This window comes from Podarcis raffonei, chromosome 14 (assembly GCF_027172205.1).
Source record: "Podarcis raffonei isolate rPodRaf1 chromosome 14, rPodRaf1.pri, whole genome shotgun sequence".
Taxonomy (NCBI): domain Eukaryota; kingdom Metazoa; phylum Chordata; class Lepidosauria; order Squamata; family Lacertidae; genus Podarcis; species Podarcis raffonei.
In genome coordinates this window covers 29,362,144-29,379,341 of record NC_070615.1, presented here as the reverse complement: position 1 = coordinate 29,379,341, position 17,198 = coordinate 29,362,144, and the positions used below count along the sequence as shown (strand labels likewise).

General features: G+C 46.4%; 1 protein-coding gene across 2 annotated transcripts in view; it reads left to right on the top strand.

Moving 5' to 3' along the window:
* PRKCB (protein kinase C beta) overlaps positions 1-16,148 on the top strand; it is a 201,667-nt gene extending 185,519 nt beyond the window's left edge. Inside the window, exon 17 of one of the 2 annotated variants that reach the window (XM_053365909.1) lies at positions 15,453-16,148. In XM_053365909.1, coding sequence (XP_053221884.1) covers positions 15,453-15,605 — 153 coding nt within the window. In that variant the 3' untranslated portion in view covers positions 15,606-16,148. Of the gene's footprint in view, positions 1-5,730; positions 6,423-15,452 lie in introns of those variants that run through there. The other variant, XM_053365908.1, reaches the window with a different exon arrangement.
* The last annotated feature ends 1,050 nt before the right edge of the window (positions 16,149-17,198 follow it).

Below are 17,198 nucleotides of genomic sequence, written 5' to 3'. Positions count from 1 at the left end.
GCTGCTAAGTAGCTGCTTTCCGTCTGTCTTAAGGGGGTTGATTCCTACAATGCAGGCAATTGAGCTAGATGACCCTTGGGGTCCCTTCCAACTCTACAGTTCTGTGATTCTATGATTATGATGAGTATATCACACACACACACACACACACACACACACACACACACACATGCCTGCATGGAAGCAAGGGCTCCTGGGAAAAGCGCGGGGGCACATGAGCTGTTCAATCATTTTGATTTCCGAATGTCATTCTCCGTGAGACTTGCTGCTGTCAGGTCGGGTTAGAGGAGACGAATGTCTTTGAAGCTGTCTTCTGGGACGTGAATCATGTGGAAAAGAAGTTCTCCGCAGTTGCAGACTTGTGGCTTGTGGAGAAGGCGCTTGAAGCAGCTTTCAAAAATGTCCAAGGCTTAATAACCACCCCCCAAAAAATAGCTGCTTAAAGAAAAACACAGACATCCAGGCAGGCAGCTAGCTACCTTTTACAGCCGTTCTGCACATCCAGCTCTTAGAGACCCTGTGCATGTTTCTTGGGAAGATAAGCTTCAGTGCACGTGCTGATAAAACTCCTCCTCTTGCAGCTGTGAGCTGCAGACTCCACTATCCAAAATGAAAATGGCAAGAGCAACCTTGCACCTTCGTTACAGGATTGCTGTTTGGCTCCTGCACTCAAAGGGGGGGGGGATAAAGAGGGGCTCTTGCTCCTTCCCCAAACATGCTTTGCTTTCCCACCGGCCCCTGAGTAAGAGTGACACTTGTCACACTATAGAACGCTGCAGAATCTCCAAAGCGTTTCCCTGACATGGTTTTAGAGATTTTCCCGATAACACTCTTTGGTAGATCATTATTGAAGAGGGAAGAAGTGCAGGCTGAGAGCTTGCCCAGCTTGGGGAAAGGCCATTGACAGGGCACCCATGTTGTAAACCCAAACCACAGTTGCAGAGCTGGAGGAAAGCTTGTGGGAGTTTGTGAGATGCGGGAGGTTCCAAAAGACACCAGAATGGCCAGTTCTGATGCTTTTATTGAAGAAAGGCATTGGCTTACAGCACAGCAGCCTGTCAGTTCCCCTTGGCCCAGCTCAAAGCCTTCCATGGGACAGGCTCCACAGCAAGGAGATGGCCAGGCTGCAGGTGGCCGGTACCCAAAACATTACAGATAGTTCCTCTTCTGGGCTTGGAGCCCAACATCCCAGTTCCCATGGATAAGGGTACCATCAAAGCAAGCCAATTAGTATATCAAAGCAGACATATCTGAAGATGTATGAGCCCAGAACCACAGCAGCTTTTGATTAATGAAAGGGTTATCTTGAGTGCCAACATGGCGTAAGCACAGCTTCTGGAGCAGCTCGCCTTCAATACAGCACAACCTGCTTTGCATGCAGAACGTCCAGGTTCAACCCCCAATGGCATCTACAGGAAGGGCTTAGGAAGAGTCCCTGCCTCAAACCCTGGAAACCCACTGCCAGCCAGTGTAGACAACACTGGGCTAGATGGACCATTGGTTTGACTTTGTATATGGTATCTTCCCATGTTCCTAATTGGGGCATGATTGAGATTTGAACCAGGGCTTGCCTAGGAGCCTATCTAAGGAGAGACCACCCCTGAAAAGGCCCCTCTCCTTTTATTTATTTCAGCAGGACCAGATGTCTAGAAGTTAGCAGCCCCCACTGGCCTTAGGAAATTAGGTTCTCCTTGTGGCAGGGGGCATATCCAGGTCTCAGGCTATCTGTGCTTCCAGAGACCACAAGCCAAAACACAGCATATCTGCTCTTCTCATATTTTCGATAGGCCTCTTTGGTGATGCGAATTAGCTCTTGGATTTTCCAGGCATAGGGCTCTATCCAACACTCCCCTTCCTCTAGTGCAAAGTGAGTTTTAATGTTGCACAACAGATGAATCCGATGCCAAACCTGCGCTAACAGAAACTAATTGCACCACGGATTTCACAATCCGTTGTGCCACAAAGTTGCCAGCAACCTGCTTGTGCGTTATCTCGTGCAACAACATTTCACTGATGCAAAACCAGTGGAACAAGTATACCGCTAAGTGACCTTAACCTAGCGCTAGATTGGATACAGCTGCAGGTTCTAAAAAAATCCAACCTTTCCTAAGATTCCAAAAGAATCTAAGGGACTTCCTTGGAAGGTGTTGGACTCTCCTTCATTGGAGGTTTTTAAGCAGAAGTTGGATGGTCATCAGTCAGGAATTACCGTATTTTTCGCACCATAGGGCGCACCGGACCATAGGGCGCACCCAGTTTTTTGGGGGGGAAATAAAGGGGAAAAAATTATTTTTCCCCCAGGCGCAGGGCTGGGGCGGGGGAAGCTCGAGCTTCCCCCGACCCCAGCCCCCAAACAGGCAGCTCTCTGCAAGCCGTGGGAGCGCTCCCACTGCTTGCTGAGAGGTCCGCGAAGCCTGGACGCGCTGAGCTCAGCGCGCACAGGCTTCAGCATGCAGGCAACTCTCCGCAAGCAGCGGGAGCCCAGCGCTGGGCTCCCGCTGCTTGCGGAGAGGTGTGCGAAGCCTGGAGAGCGTGAGGGGTCGGTGCGCACCGACCCCTCTCACTCTCCAGGCTTCAGCGAAAGCCTGCATTCGCACCATAGGACGCACACACATTTCCCCTTCATTTTTGGAGGGGGAAAAGTGTGTCCTATGGTGCGAAAAATACGGTATTTAGCTGCAATTCCTGCACGGCAGGGGGTTGGATTAGATTACCCTTGGGTACCTTCCAACTCTAGCCCATGGTAAATGTCTCTGCTGAAATCAGACCTCAGTCAACACTACCTCCAATGGTTATGAGGAGGGACTATATTTCACTGGTAGACAAAATGATTATGTTTTTCATGGAAAAGGTTGTGAGTTCAATCTCTGGTTATGGCCAGTTAGAGAGAGAGAGAGAGAGAGAGAGAGAGAGAGAGAGAGAGAGAGAGAGACTTTTTTTGCCCATGACACTGGAGGACCAATACCCCTCAGAAGTGGCATTAATCTGCTTGATGGGCAAATTTTGGAACCTGGTACGAGGCCACTTTCTGGGTTCCAGTGGACTCAGCATGATGGGAACAAATTTCTGCTTGGATCTCTGGAAAGGAAGGTTGGTGGTGTGGCACCTTTTGCTGAAAGATCATGCGGTGGTCGTGGGATTTGGGGAAGGAATACGTGGACCCCAGAGTAGCCTCCTTTCCCCGCTACAAGCTCCCAGTTGTGAGAAGCTGAAGAGGCTTGACAGTTTGCAAGTGTTTGCCTTGAATAATTAATTTTTTTTAAGAGCCTGCTGTTACGTTTATTAAAAATGCAAATTGTTTTTCTTAGCAAATGAAAGTTAAATACCATGCAGGGGGTAAAAAAAAGCGGTGAAAAAAGCTACTGCCTGGGATGAGTGGCTACTTTTTAAAAACTCTGTGTGTGCGTGAAGGAGGGATGTACGGTACTTCTAAGCGCCTCCATTTCCTCTGAGGACATCACGCCAAGAGAGCAAGGCTTAGATGGTCCGTTTGATATGAACAACAGTTCAGTCACCATTAAAGGAAAGCCATTAATGCTGACACTGACAGGCCCTTTGATTGGCAGAGTCGAATCCCATAGAAGATGTTCTTGTGTTCCCTTAAAAGCATCCTCTCTGAGCTTGCAATGTATGAGCTAGACACTTAAAGGTCCTCTTTTCAGAGCTGATAGATCGCAACCCAAACAGCCCAGTAGGCGCAGGCAAAGGCTTGGATTATAGGGATTTGGGTGGGGGGCAGGGAGATAATTTTTTCCTGTTCTCTTGTTACTTTGGATGTACTCAATTTGCAATTGCCGGCCAGTGAACAAACTGAAGCACATGGCTATCCTTGGAACTCCACACTGCTCTGAATTTTATGGTGCAGTTCTCTAAAAATGCATATCCTGGTGACAATAATGTTCAAAACTACCTTGTGTTGGGAAAATTGGTTGCAAAAAATAATAATGCTTGCATTAGACAGAATCATGTGCAAAAATGCGCACTCTCGGGGAAATGCAAACAAATTTTCATGCAGACTTCTTTTGGGGGGACGGAGGAAATCACAAATTAATGGGAAAAACTTGGGAAACAGAGGGAAACTGAAACTATGCTGGAATTCTTCTTTAATCATTGGTTCTTACAAGCAATGGCCCTCAGCCACCAAAACTTGATTTGTCTCAAAATGGGTGTGCCGTAAGTGTTTTCATGAAATGAAATCTTGAGAACTTGCATAAGTGGTGCTGCTCAATGAAATGACTCAGCAGATGCACCAAGCTATCACTGTAATGACTGGTTGATCAAACTCTTCCTCCGAGGAACCCAGCCTCAAAGTAGACATTATAGCGTCTGCACTTGCGATCTGCTGTGAGGGCGAGGGGATCGCACAACTGCAGTCACACCTGGCTTGCTATCTCGACCAGTTTGGTCCTCCCTGCCATGTGTGACATCGTCCTTTTCTTGGTTTCCTTCCCTTCCAGAAGCAGCCATTCATGTGAGGTGGGGTGGGGGAAGGGCCTGGAAAATATGCAAAATGAGGGCTTATGACTCAATGTTACAGTTGGAAGAGAAGAGGGGTAAACAGACAGGTGTGTCACAGTGCCTAGTTTGGACACCTTGGTAATTGAAATACTGTTGTTCTCACAGCAGATTTCCTGGCCTTGCTGAGGGGAGATTGGGATGAACCTATGTGCCCGGAAGTGGGCAGTGGTTCTCAGTAGTGGTACCCCCTTGGTGCCTTGTCAGATTGAGCAGCCAGTTTTTTAAAAGGTAAAGGTAAAGGAACCCCTGACCATTAGGTCCAGTCGTGGCCAACTCTGGGGTTGTGGCGCTCATCTCGCTTTATTGGCCGAGGGAGCCGGCATACAGCTTCCGGGTCATGTGGCCAGCATGACTAAGCTGCTTCTGGCAAACCAGAGCAGTGCACGGAAACGCCGTTTACCTTCCCGCTGGAGTGGTACTTATTTATCTACTTGCACTTCGTGCTTTCGAGCTGCTAGGTTGGCAGGAGCAGGGACCGACCAACGGGAATTCACCCCGTCACGGGGATTCAAACCACCGACCTTCTGATTGGGCTTAAAATGGAGTGGGGGCACAGGTCCCCGGAAGCATGTTGCTGAAATTCCAGTCTCTCTTTTTTTTGCAAGAGGGTGCGGTCTGGGGACACCTGAGGCTGCAGCCTGGCTGAAGCTAAGCGGGTGTGAACCTGATCTGTCCCTTGGATGGGAGACGATGGAGAACTCTGTGCAGGAGCAGGATATACAAGTATAATGTGTTTGTTTTTCCAAAAGAGAGATGCCACCCCGCACACACACACCTTCCCATGCATGTGGCACATTCTGGGACAGGTACGGTATTGCATGCGGCTGGTGGAGTTCTGCAAGTAATTGCCCTGTCATCTCATCCTTCTCCTACAATTACTTGCCGGGTGGCTGGCTGACAGCTTATCAGTTCCCCAGCACCTCCATGACAAAATACTCCGCGGTTGCAATCAGATCCACCCTCCTGCCAAAGGAGTCATAAGTATTTTGCATTGTTTCTTTTTTCGTTCACCTTGTTTTGCTCATTTGGAGATACTTTGCCCGACCACCAGGGGTTGGGGTGGAAGGGCTGGAGCCTGGGACGGGGTGGGGATGTGGCAAAAACCACCTCCGACTTTTGCATTTGGGTTGGTTTTTTTTTTTTCCTCCTCCTCCCGCTTTTCTTTCCCCCTTTTCGCCACCTACCATGAGTTCTTTTTTTCCCCTTTCATAGTGCGGACGAAACGCCGAAAACTTCGACCGGTTTTTCACTCGCCACCCACCTGTCTTAACACCACCCGACCAGGAAGTCATCAGGAACATTGACCAATCAGAATTCGAAGGATTTTCCTTTTGTAACTCTGAGTTTTTTAAAGCTGAAGTCAAGAGCTAAGTAGCCATTGTAGACCATAAGCATCACCCTCCCGCATCCATTACCATCTGCTCCCGGCAGCTGTTGTGGTGACATCCTCTGTTGCAAACCATTAGCCGTCATGATCTGAATTTATTTTGTGGTGATACTAGAATGACCATGTTTCAAAGACTGTGGGGAAAAGAAAGATCCTCATTTCTGTAGGCTTAATAACACTTGGGATGGGACACAAGGCTTGGGAAGAAAGCCAATTTGCTTCAAAATCAGCCTGAGAAAACCCACCTAGTCCTTATTTAGAGCAGGGGGGCTGTGGTCCTCCATATGTGGCTGGACTCCACATCCCATCATCTCTGACCTTAGCCCATGCTGGGTGGGACTGCTGGGAGTTGCAGTCCAACAACATCTGAAGAGTCACAGGTTCCCCACCCTTAGATTAGGGGACAAGCAGTGGATTAATTTAATAACTTGTAAAAATCCTGCAGATGCTGCCATCCTTCTCTGCCTCTATTACGTGCTTTGCAAAAGGACCGGCTGTTACTGCCTTTTCACTTTTGCAAAATTCATTGCGGAATCCCTCCCGCATTTTTTCAAAGGGTGCTATCTCCAGAAGAAGTTGGGGGACCTTTGGGGGAGGGATCATTCAGCACACGTGAACCAGTTTCCTTTCGAGTCCTTGCAACCCGACCGAATCCAGCCTGAATGCAGATGCAGCCCACAGCCATTTTTTACTGCAGCTGCACAGGAACGGCTGCAGATTGCCTTTGCATTGCAAATTGACGGTGCTGAGTTTTCTCCCTGTGGTCTTGCATGTGGGGGTGCGGGAAGCACAGCCAGGATGAAGGACCCCATAAATCTCCATGAAGTGAAGGAGATTTGGGGGTGGGGCATGCCTGGATCTACACAAACACAAACTGAATAGCAGTTTCTGGAGGCCACAGGAGGGGAGAGGGGTCTTGTGCTCGAATCCTGCTTGCTGGTTTCCCACAGGCATCTGGTTGGCCTATGGGAAATCGAGTAGATGAGCCACTAGGATGTTGGACTAGATAAGCCACTGGCCTGATCCAGCAGCGTTCTTATGAGCATTACCCCTAAGGACCCTTGAGAATTGCTGGGGAGGGGATAATCTCTTACAGAGCATTTTCAGCCTCCTCATCAAACTACAGTTCCCAGGATGCTTTGGGGAAAGGGAGAGCAAGGTAAAGAGTCAGCATTAAGTACTTATTTACACAGCACATAGGCAAACTCTGCTTTTACAGGAGACAGTGATTGTCACCAACTTGGATGGTTTTAAAAGGGGATTAGACAAATACGTGCAGGAGAGGGCTATTGATGGCTACTAGCCAGGATGGCTATGTTCTGCCTTCATGATCAGAGACAGCAATGCTTCTGAATACCAGTTGCTGGAAACCACAGGACAGGAGACCCACTCTTGTGCTTGGGTCCTGCTTCAGGGTTTCCCATAGGGGCATCCGGTTGGCTGCTGTGAGAACAGGGTGCTGGACTAGATGGGCCATTGGCCTGATCCAGGAGGCCATTCTTAGGTCCAACCTCCCCACTTCCACCCCATGCTTCACTTTAAATTGTGCACATGCATTCCCAGAGATAACTTGACAGGAATCTGAGAGGACCTGCATTTTAACACATGGCTGGAGACACTGTGTTGTTCATTTTGCCCATAAGAAATTAAAGAGTGCCCTGAAACTGGATCATACCAGAGGTCCCTCAAGTTCAATATCCTGCTTCCCACACTGTGGGAAAATTGCATACAAAAATGTGCATATTAGGAGATACTAGCACTCAAGGCATATCCACACTCACCTTTCTTTCCTCCGTGCTTTCCAGACACGGTCCATACTTTAAAGCTACATATCTGAGTGTCCTTTTGTCTCTTCCAGAGCTTTCCTCATGAAAACCCACAATCCATGGAAAACCCTAATTGCCATTTGTTGCACTTCAGCTTTAAAGAGCAGGGGTTTTTGGGTAGGGAAGTCTTCATGGCCAAACAAGGACGCTCGGACACGTAACTTAAAAGTGCAGAGCTGTGCCTGGAAAGAGCAGGGTAAAAAATAAGTGTGGATGAGGCTTTAAATGGTGGTGAATTTTCTTGAGGGCTTTTAAAAATAAAAATTGCAAACTGATTTGGAAATGTGGAGAAGTCGTCTTAAGATTGGATAAATGAGAACTTGAGGCGAACTGAAACTGGCAGATTTGCCGTGCTGTAGCTTAGTGGTAGAGCATCTGCTTGGCATGCAGAAGGTCAGTTGCCAATGGCATCTGCAGCAAGGGCTGGAAACATTCCCTTGTCTGAAACCCCAGAGAGCCACTGCTGCTGATCAGTGTAGACAATTCTGAGCTAGCTGGTCCCGGTGGGTCTGACTCTTTGCCAGGCAGCCCCATATGCTCTTCCTTAAGTTGCAAAGCTCTGGGTTGCATGAGAGAGAGAGAACTTCTCGCTATCCATTTTTCGTGGTTTGCAGCCAAAGGGGCCAGCGACATCCTGCTTCTCAGCCCAGGTTGATGCTGAGCTGGTGGCAAGCAGGTTGACCAGGGGCTTCTTCCCAAGCAGAGGCTGCAGCTCAGCGTGGGCTCCCAGAGTTTCAGGCTAATTTCTAACCACACGCAGACTGATGCCTGAGCTCCCGGGAAGAAAGAACAGTATCACATGCAGGCAGGGCTGTGTCAGTCAATTCCCTGCTCATAACCCATCAGTCGGCTACAATCTGGTCCAGCAAAGCTGAACAAGATGGCAGGATTTCCTGTGAATGCTTTGGAACCAATGGTCACCCTAGTATCTACCACTCATGTCACGGTGTCGACGTTACCCTATCAAACCTTTGTGGGTTTCTTTCCTTAAAAGTATTTGGGGTGGGGTGGGGTGCTGTCTGTCCAGTTGCCAAATCGACAAACTCCTGTCTGTTCCACTGCGCTTTACGTGTGTCAAAAACCTGAGTATTTTTACTAAAATGAAGCTGATATTTAAAAGTCCAAACAGTATTTGTGTAACTTGACTGAAGCTGTATTTTATTTTATTTTATTTTATTTTATTTTATTGTCTCAACTAATCTTCTGAAAGTAACAAAGACTTGCCACTGGAATTCTCCTTTGCCAGTAGGGCTGGCAACCTTGAAGGAAAATGAAATGGGTTCTTTTAAGACTCTGATGCTGCTCAGACACCTTTTATTCTCTCTTTGGGGGTGGGGAGGGGTTCTTCACTTACCGTTCACTTTGAGTTGTTCATGTGCCAATTTTTTTCCAGATACAATTATAAAATAAAGAGTCAGAAATCTTGGTTGGAGGAAAACTCAATTTATTTGTAAACAAGACTACATGACAGTATGGTGATAGGCATGGGGGTTACTGCAGAAGAAAATTGCAAGCAGAATCACGGCTCGAATCTGTTTGCAAACAATTTACAGAGTTCAAATTTGAAAACATTTCCAGGTGTGGGTGCTCAGAATTATACTCCAGGGTCTCAGCCAGCTTTCCAACGCAACCTGGTGCCTTCCAGATGTTTTGGACTACAACTCCCATCAGCCCCAGCTAGCATGGCCATATGATTCTGGGTTAAATGTGAATTGTAGTCCAAAACATTGGGAGGGCACAAGTTTGGGGAAGTATGAACTAAACTACTAAACTTAGCATGTGAAGTCCTTAATGTTGTGAGCTTGAAAGTGTTCTTTCAACAAGGCCTTATTACTGCTTTTATAAAATTGTTTGATGTGATCAGTTTGTGTTTTTTTAAGGAAAAAGAAAGGAAAGTGCTCCCCTCTCCAGACTGAAATTTCAGTTCTGCATTTCAGTTTGTGGGAAAGTCTATCTAAGCAGTTTTATACACTAGATAATCTGGGTGGAAGAGCCTAACAGGTACTGATGAGAAGCCCAATCTTTAAAAGCCTTCCTCCAGGAAACTCATCACAGCGGTGGACCCTTTGAGCTTCTGGGTTCATTGGGACCTTCTGAGAGAACGTAACCTATCAGAACAGGGTACAAGCTATCTGTAGCATCTACATACCTGGAGCAGCCTGGTCTGGGAGCCACGAATTCACATCTTACAATGAAATTTAAGCCACTTGGACTTAACATGCTTTTGGATGGATCCAGATGAACACTCTCGTCTCCATTCTCCATCCCTACCATTGACATTGATCCAGTGCAGCAACTCTGAGGCTGGCAATCAAGTGGACCAGGTTTGCACAATAGGTGTGTCACTAGTCAACCCTTCTTGAGTGAGGTGGAAAGATTTGGGTGGTCCAATTAGCCTGCTCCTTTGCTGAACTGAATTCTATGCTCCCTGCCCTGTAAATGTATGCAAAAATTGGGTGGGCTTCCCACTAGAAAGGGAAGGTGCTGTGACTTTGTCTCCTGCCCAACTATTGAACAGCCAGCATAAGAAGCCATAAGGCAGGCATAGGCAAACTCAGCCCTCCAGATGTTTTGAGACTACAATTCCCATCATCCCTGACCACTGGTCCTGTTAGCTAGGGATCATGGGAGTTGTAGTCCCAAAACATCTGGAGGGCCGAGTTTGCCTATGCCTGCCATAAGGCCTAACTTCGCTCAAGCCAAAGAATGGAATATCATACCTTTGTTCTCTCGTTCTCCGCAAAGGAAGCAGCCTTCCTCTGCTAGGTATTTCAAAACTGTTGATGATGTTTTTGATGGGGAGGCACCCCCAAAGTGTTTGCCCCATCAGGTCCCACCTGGTCATTGCATGAGACATCAGCAGCCTGTGGTTTTGCTCTGGAGGCAGATGTCCTTGTGAGCAAATAGCAGCCTTGGGATGTATCTGGTGATGGACTTATCTGCACTTACCTTTTGCCCCACTCTTTCCAGGTACAAGTCCTCACTTTAAAGCTCCATGTCTGAGTACACACACTCCAGAGCTTTCCCCATGAAAGCTGCTATTTAAAGCTGAACAAATGGCTACTTGGGTTTTCCCATGGAATACAATGAGCTGACCGTTGCTGCAATCTTACACTCACCTAGGAGTCAATGGGTCTGACTTGGATTGCAGTTTGGGGCTGGGAGTCAGTCTCATTGCATTTGAGTAAGGACCATGGATTGGTGGCAGAGCACTTGCTCTGCATGCAGAAGGGCCCAGGTTCAATCCCTGGAAGCATCTCTAAGTATGGCTGGGAATGTCTCCTTCCTGAAACCCTGGAGAACCACTGCCAGTCAGTGTAAACAATACTGAACTGGGTAGACCGGTGATTAGGATAAGGTAGCTTCCAGTGTTCCTATTTAAATCAGCCTTCTATTCAAAATCATGAGGACTAGAATCTTAGCTTAGTGGTAGACCATCTGCTTTCACTGCAGAAGGTCCCCAGGCTCAATCCTTGGCACCTTTAGGTAGGGCTAGGAGCCTCCCCTGCCTGAAACGCTGGGGAACTGCTGCCAGTCAGTGTAGACTTTACAGAGATAGATGGACTATTGATTCAACTTGGCAGAAGGCAGCTTCAAGTAAACATGAAACAGATGGTGCTGCCAAAAAAAAGTTACTGGGCAATAGTCCTCAGTAACCTCAGTATCCCTGGTGCAGCCAACCCACTGAAGACCTAAACATGCCTGCCATCGCTTTTGAAACAAACTTCTCTTTTTATCTTGGTCTCCCTTATTATCTTAAACAAGCATTTGGTAAATCTGTAAGGTATATGTTAACTCATTCTCTGAGTCTGGGAAGATATAGAGCCAGCCTGAAACTTATTTCTTTCTTTAAGGGTCTGTCAGACAGGATTATTATACCTAAGGTGGGGATCCCTTAAAATGGTTAGAATCTCATCGGGGATCAAAATATAGCCTGCTTCAGCCCAGATCCAACCTTTATAAGATACTGAATGTGCAAAGAGATGAGCCAATTCCTTGTTTAAGCGCTAGTGGTAATGGGGATGGCTTGGGACAAATAGCTGAGGTCAACCAGAGAGTGATGAAACCACCAAGAAATGGGTTTGGCCGTCAATCAACTCAAGTCATTGGCTCATCTGACCACTTTCTGCCTACTGGGGTTGATGACATTCCTCCAAGGTATTTCAGCTCCTACTGCATGAATGACGCTTTGGAGGGTGTAAGAGGACCCTGCTGCAAGAGAAAACTACTCTTGGCTACTAAAGGGATGGAGCTCATAGGGGTAAGTTATGTGGTCAGGGGACAGAGCCCTGTTACAAGACTCCTTTATGACTGAAATAATTTCATGGGGAAGCCAGTCATTTTCAACCAGCTTCTCCAACCTGGTGCCCTCCAGATGTTTTGGACTACAACATCATCCTGCTATGCTCACTTAGTTTTTATCAAAGGTTATTTGACCTGAGGGTGGCAGGGATTGAACCTGGGGCCTTCAGCATGCCAAGCACCTGTTCTTCCTTTGAGCTATGGCCCCTCCCAATCCATTTGCATGGAATGCTCTCATGTCAATCATAGGCAAGTGGTGAGATCGCAGCTTCCGACTTCCTGGGCCACATCACAAAAAGAAACTTAAGTGATGAGTTGTGGCTTGCACAACTTCTCATTGAAAAGTCAATCCTTTGCAACATCAGTTGAGTTGTCATCATCGCAGCTGTGTCTTGAGTCCGTCATCATCTCAGCTGTGTGTCAGAAAACACCTACATTAAATATGTGATTGGATGTTTCACCCATCTCAGGGTCCTTAATAGGTGGCCATTTTGCTACATGCTGTACCACACTTTAGTAGGCTGGTGAAGAAGTTCATCCCACAAAAGCTTGCTCATTCATATGGTCCTAATGACTTCAGCCATGTTGGCATTTAATCAGCAGCCAGGCAGGAGTAATGCCGGAGGCTGTGAATGCTGGTTCAGCTGCTCCAGCCCCCATAGTTTAGATGTGGGCAGGTGACAGACCTACTATGATGCAATCATCTAGCAGAGGCCTCTCTGGGAGGGCCAGAACCTCTGGCGTGCTTCCAAATTCTGACAACCTTAATGGCTATAGAATCCAAGAGAAATTATAGAAAGTGATTATTGTTTGGCAAATATTTGTTTGTTTGTTTGTTTGTTTGTTTGTTTAAACAAACTAGCTCTGATCCCGAGAATGTACACTCAAGGGTTCTCCTGCATAGGAATATAGGAAGCTGCTTTATACTGAATCAGACCCCTGGTCCATTTAGCTCAGTATTGTTTACACCAGGCTTCCTCAAACTCAGCCCTCCAGATGTTCTTGGCCTACAACTCCCATGATCCCTAGCTAGCAGGACCAGTGGTCAGGGATGATGGGAATTGTAGTCTCAAAACATCTGGAGGGCCAAGTTTGAGGAAGCCTGGTCTACACAGATAGGCAGTGGCTCTCCAGGATTTCCCTCCAAGCTCTACCTGCAGCTCTACCTGGAGCTGCCAGGGATTGAACTTGAGGCCTTCTGCATGCAAGGCAGATGCTCTGCCACTGAGCTATGTGTGTATGCATGCACTCACCATCCTGTCCACCCAATCTCTAATGGAAGGGAAGCCATATGGACTATGAGACTTTCCTAAGAACATCAGAAGAGCTTCTAGTCCTGTTCTCATAGAGGCCAACCAGTGCCTGTGGGAAGCCAGCAAGCATGTTCCCCAAAACATCTGGTGGGCACAAGGTTGGATGCCATCTAGGGTTCCCCTTTCACTGCAGCACCATTATTAATTGCATAACTAGAATTTGGGCAAGGAATCCCTGGATTGGCTTCCTCGTAGACTGTATATACATAACAAAACAAGCAATGAGCACCATTAACTAGGATGTCCTTTTGCACCAGCGCCATTGATATGAAAGGGAGTTACACAAGAGTGCTTCTGTCCACAAGTGCAAGAACTGGGAATCTGTAGACATCCAGATGTTATTGGCCTACGGTTCCTATTATTTTCCCTGGATGTTGACCAACATCTGTGGAATCCCAGCCATGCCCAAAGGGCTACAGGTTCCCTGTCCTTGGTACTGCAGAAGAAGAGAGCTCTGCCCTCACCATGCAAAATGCTCCCCTTGCTGCAACAGAAGCATTTATGCCTTATTTTCTGGCTCTAGTTTACTGTGTTTTACAGGAATGCTTCCTTCACCAAGTCATTTCCTAACTCTGTATTGCAAATCTGTGTTTCAATGAAACGTTTGCATGATAAGAAACTACTGTGACTGCTGCTATTATTATAATTATTATTATTCCTACTACTACTGCTATCATTTTCATCTTCATCACCACATACAGGAGAATGACTTCTTGTCCCCTCTGTAAGGGCAGTAGCATCGTTCTAGGGATATTCAATACAATGCAAGATGGAAAAAAATGTTTCTCTCTGTGTTGCTGTTGTCCACTGTTTCCTCCTGCAAATACACTCCCTGCATAAATATGTCACTACCTGGAATGTAAGATGTCCAATTTAATGCATGGCCTTTCCCAAGAATGTTTGAAAATTGATATATAAAACATAAAACTTGTAGGCTGTGCTGGAGAAATGGGTTGAGTGCACACACTCTCAAGGGGATGGGAGTGAGTCTGACACTTAACTGAGCAGCAATTCTCGTCACCAAACTCCTAGCCCACTTTTTCCTATTAAAAATGCATTACATTAATAGTATTGTTAATACGAATAGAAAATAAGTAGCACTCTTATATGCGATTATTGCTATAAATTTCTAGCTTGCTCAAAGTGCTGCACATATATTGTCTCTGTAACTCTCATAATGATCCACTCCAGCAGATTATTGCCCCCAAATTACAGAAGGGGCGACTGAGGCTGCGGGAACCAAGGTATACCTGAGGCCACGTAATGACGTGTCCAGCTGGGAACTCCCAGCTCATGCTTCGTACCTGCTTGCCACTGAAGATCATATCCATTCTGAGTAAATGAGCATATGCTTGGGATCAGACCACAAGCCTCACCAGCTTAGAAAGCTTTAAAATTAGTGAGGCCACCTTTACTTGTGGGCAGCTTTCTGCAGGCCACATGTCAGTGGTGGGCGTGACCAGAGTCAAAAGTGGGAGGAGCAATGGGTATGACCGTTACCTGTGTACACTTAGGCTACATTCCAGGTGCACACAAGTTTTTTGCACCCACTGACTCCAGACGAGCAAGAGGCATTATCACAATTTGGACAAATTCCAGCCCGGCAAAAGTACTCGAGGAGCATGTAGAACAGGGCCAGCAAGAAGAGCATAGTTTGGGGGGAGTCCTGAGGGCCAGATTGACCTGGGGGGGCAGTGCTTTGGCTCCCAGACCTGAGGTTCCCTATCCCTGCCTTTAAAAATGCTTTGAGAACTCAGGCTGCAGAAGCAGCAGTAGAAATCTGCTCTTCCTAGATTGTTGTGTGCACACATTTGGATTGTAACCATTGCTCACATTTTTGGAAGTAGAAAGACTGGTCCAAAACAAGGGGATATTTATCCCTGCGGAGACACAGAGCCCACTGTCTCCCAGTGATTGCTGCAGGTCCACGGTGATGGCACGTCAAGATATCTCCTTTGAAATCGGAATGGCTATTCCTTCCCTCTCCTCTTCTGAGCTGCCTGATGGGTCTGGTGGCTGGTTTGTTGGGGGGGGGAGTTCTCTGCCCTGCTCCCCCGCTCCATTCTTTCGGCCTCCCTTTTTAACCCTGTGCTTTTCATCCAACAGAAAGACAAACACGACACTTCCAACTTCGATAAGGAGTTCACGAGGCAGCCTGTGGAACTCACGCCCACTGACAAGCTCTTCATCATGAACTTGGACCAGAACGAGTTTGCAGGATTCTCCTACACTAACCCTGAGTTTATCATTCATGTTTAGGCGACGTGGCAAATCCTTCTGGTCCTCTGCTTTTGTAATCACAGTCCTGAATTCCAGATTGCCTTGTATATATGGACACGAGTCTTCCGGAGTTAATGGTGCATCCGTTCCGACATCCACATGCCCTCGTTGGAGAAGAGAGGGACGTCTGTCTTTGGCCACTTCTCCTCTGTGTGTGCAATATATGGTTTGTTCTTTGACTGGTCTGCAAAAGGAATAGCGTTTCTAGAATCTCTAGCTAGTTGGCTAAACTACCAATAGAGTTTTGAAACATGTCAAAGAGTATTGTCTCGAAATGTCAACTTTACTACTGTCTTTGTATTTTCAAATGAAACTGAAATGCCAGTGTTTTCTTGTCTTATTTGAATGCAAAGCATGGACAATATCCTCAGCCGTCGTGCCACAGCGTTTTGCAATGACTGTGACCCTGTTTCCCAAGATTCTTTCTGTTCGTTTGTTTCTGTTTAAGCCAGAACTGAACCGAGTCAACCCTGTTGATGTGAAGACATCTGCTTCATAAACTTGCTTATCTTTTGAAATCTATCTGTCTTCCACGTTAGTTTCTGTCAACACATTTGGGAATTGCCTGTCAAATATCCAGGCAGGAAACTTCCAAAAATGGAATTTCTGTCTATGTTCTTGTAAATGTTGCTTCTGCTTCTTCATTTTTGTAAGGAAAAAAATGGAGATGGCCTTTTCAAATCATTGGAACCATTGGCAGTTTTAACAGTGCCCTATGAAGAATTGTTTTTTAATTTAAGACAAATTTTTGCAAGTCAATAGTTATGGAAGAATTTTCAGAATTTGACCAAGTGATTGACGCTGTCTCCGCAAGAGGAAGGAGAGCTTATTCTGGTGGCTTGCCTGGATCAATTGTTGGCTAAATTAATTAGTTTTATTTTTTAAAATTAATTCTATTAAATTTTTCTTCCACCATTCCTCCCAGGAGCTGAAGGTGGCACACATATTTCTCCTCACCCATTTTACCTTCAAAACAACACTGCAAAGTAGGTTAGGCTGTGAGTGAGATAGTCCAAGGTCACCAAATGAGCTTCATGGCCAAGTGAGGATTTGAACCATGGTCTCTCAGGTCCTAGTCCAACACTCTAACCACTACACCGCACTGGCCTGCAACCATTACAGGTTCGAATTTTCCCTTTTTCAGGGCTTGCTCTTTTAGTAATACAAAACCTTATGCATTTTTTAAAAGGAAAATTAGAATGTTATTTTAAAAAAATCCTTCTGGTATTTTTAATAATCAGTTTGAGAATCCTTATGGTGGAGATGCAAAGAAGATGGTACCATATGGCAAAGTCTAGCAGAAGAATGAGGTGGACCTTCATCTGGGGGTAAAAATTGAGCTTGTGCCCAAATTAGAATTCAAAGTGGTTTTCATACACACAAACATAAATATTTGTTTCTTTTCCAATTTTAAAAGTAAGGCACCATGCATGTGTATGAGTGTAAAGACAGGAGATATATTGTGGATCCTCTGTGCAAAACCTCATTCTCTATCCCCGTCCCAGAAGTCCTTTGGGAAAACAAAGGCTCCCTCCAGACATGAAGCTCTCCTGCCACCTAAAAGGCCCTTCC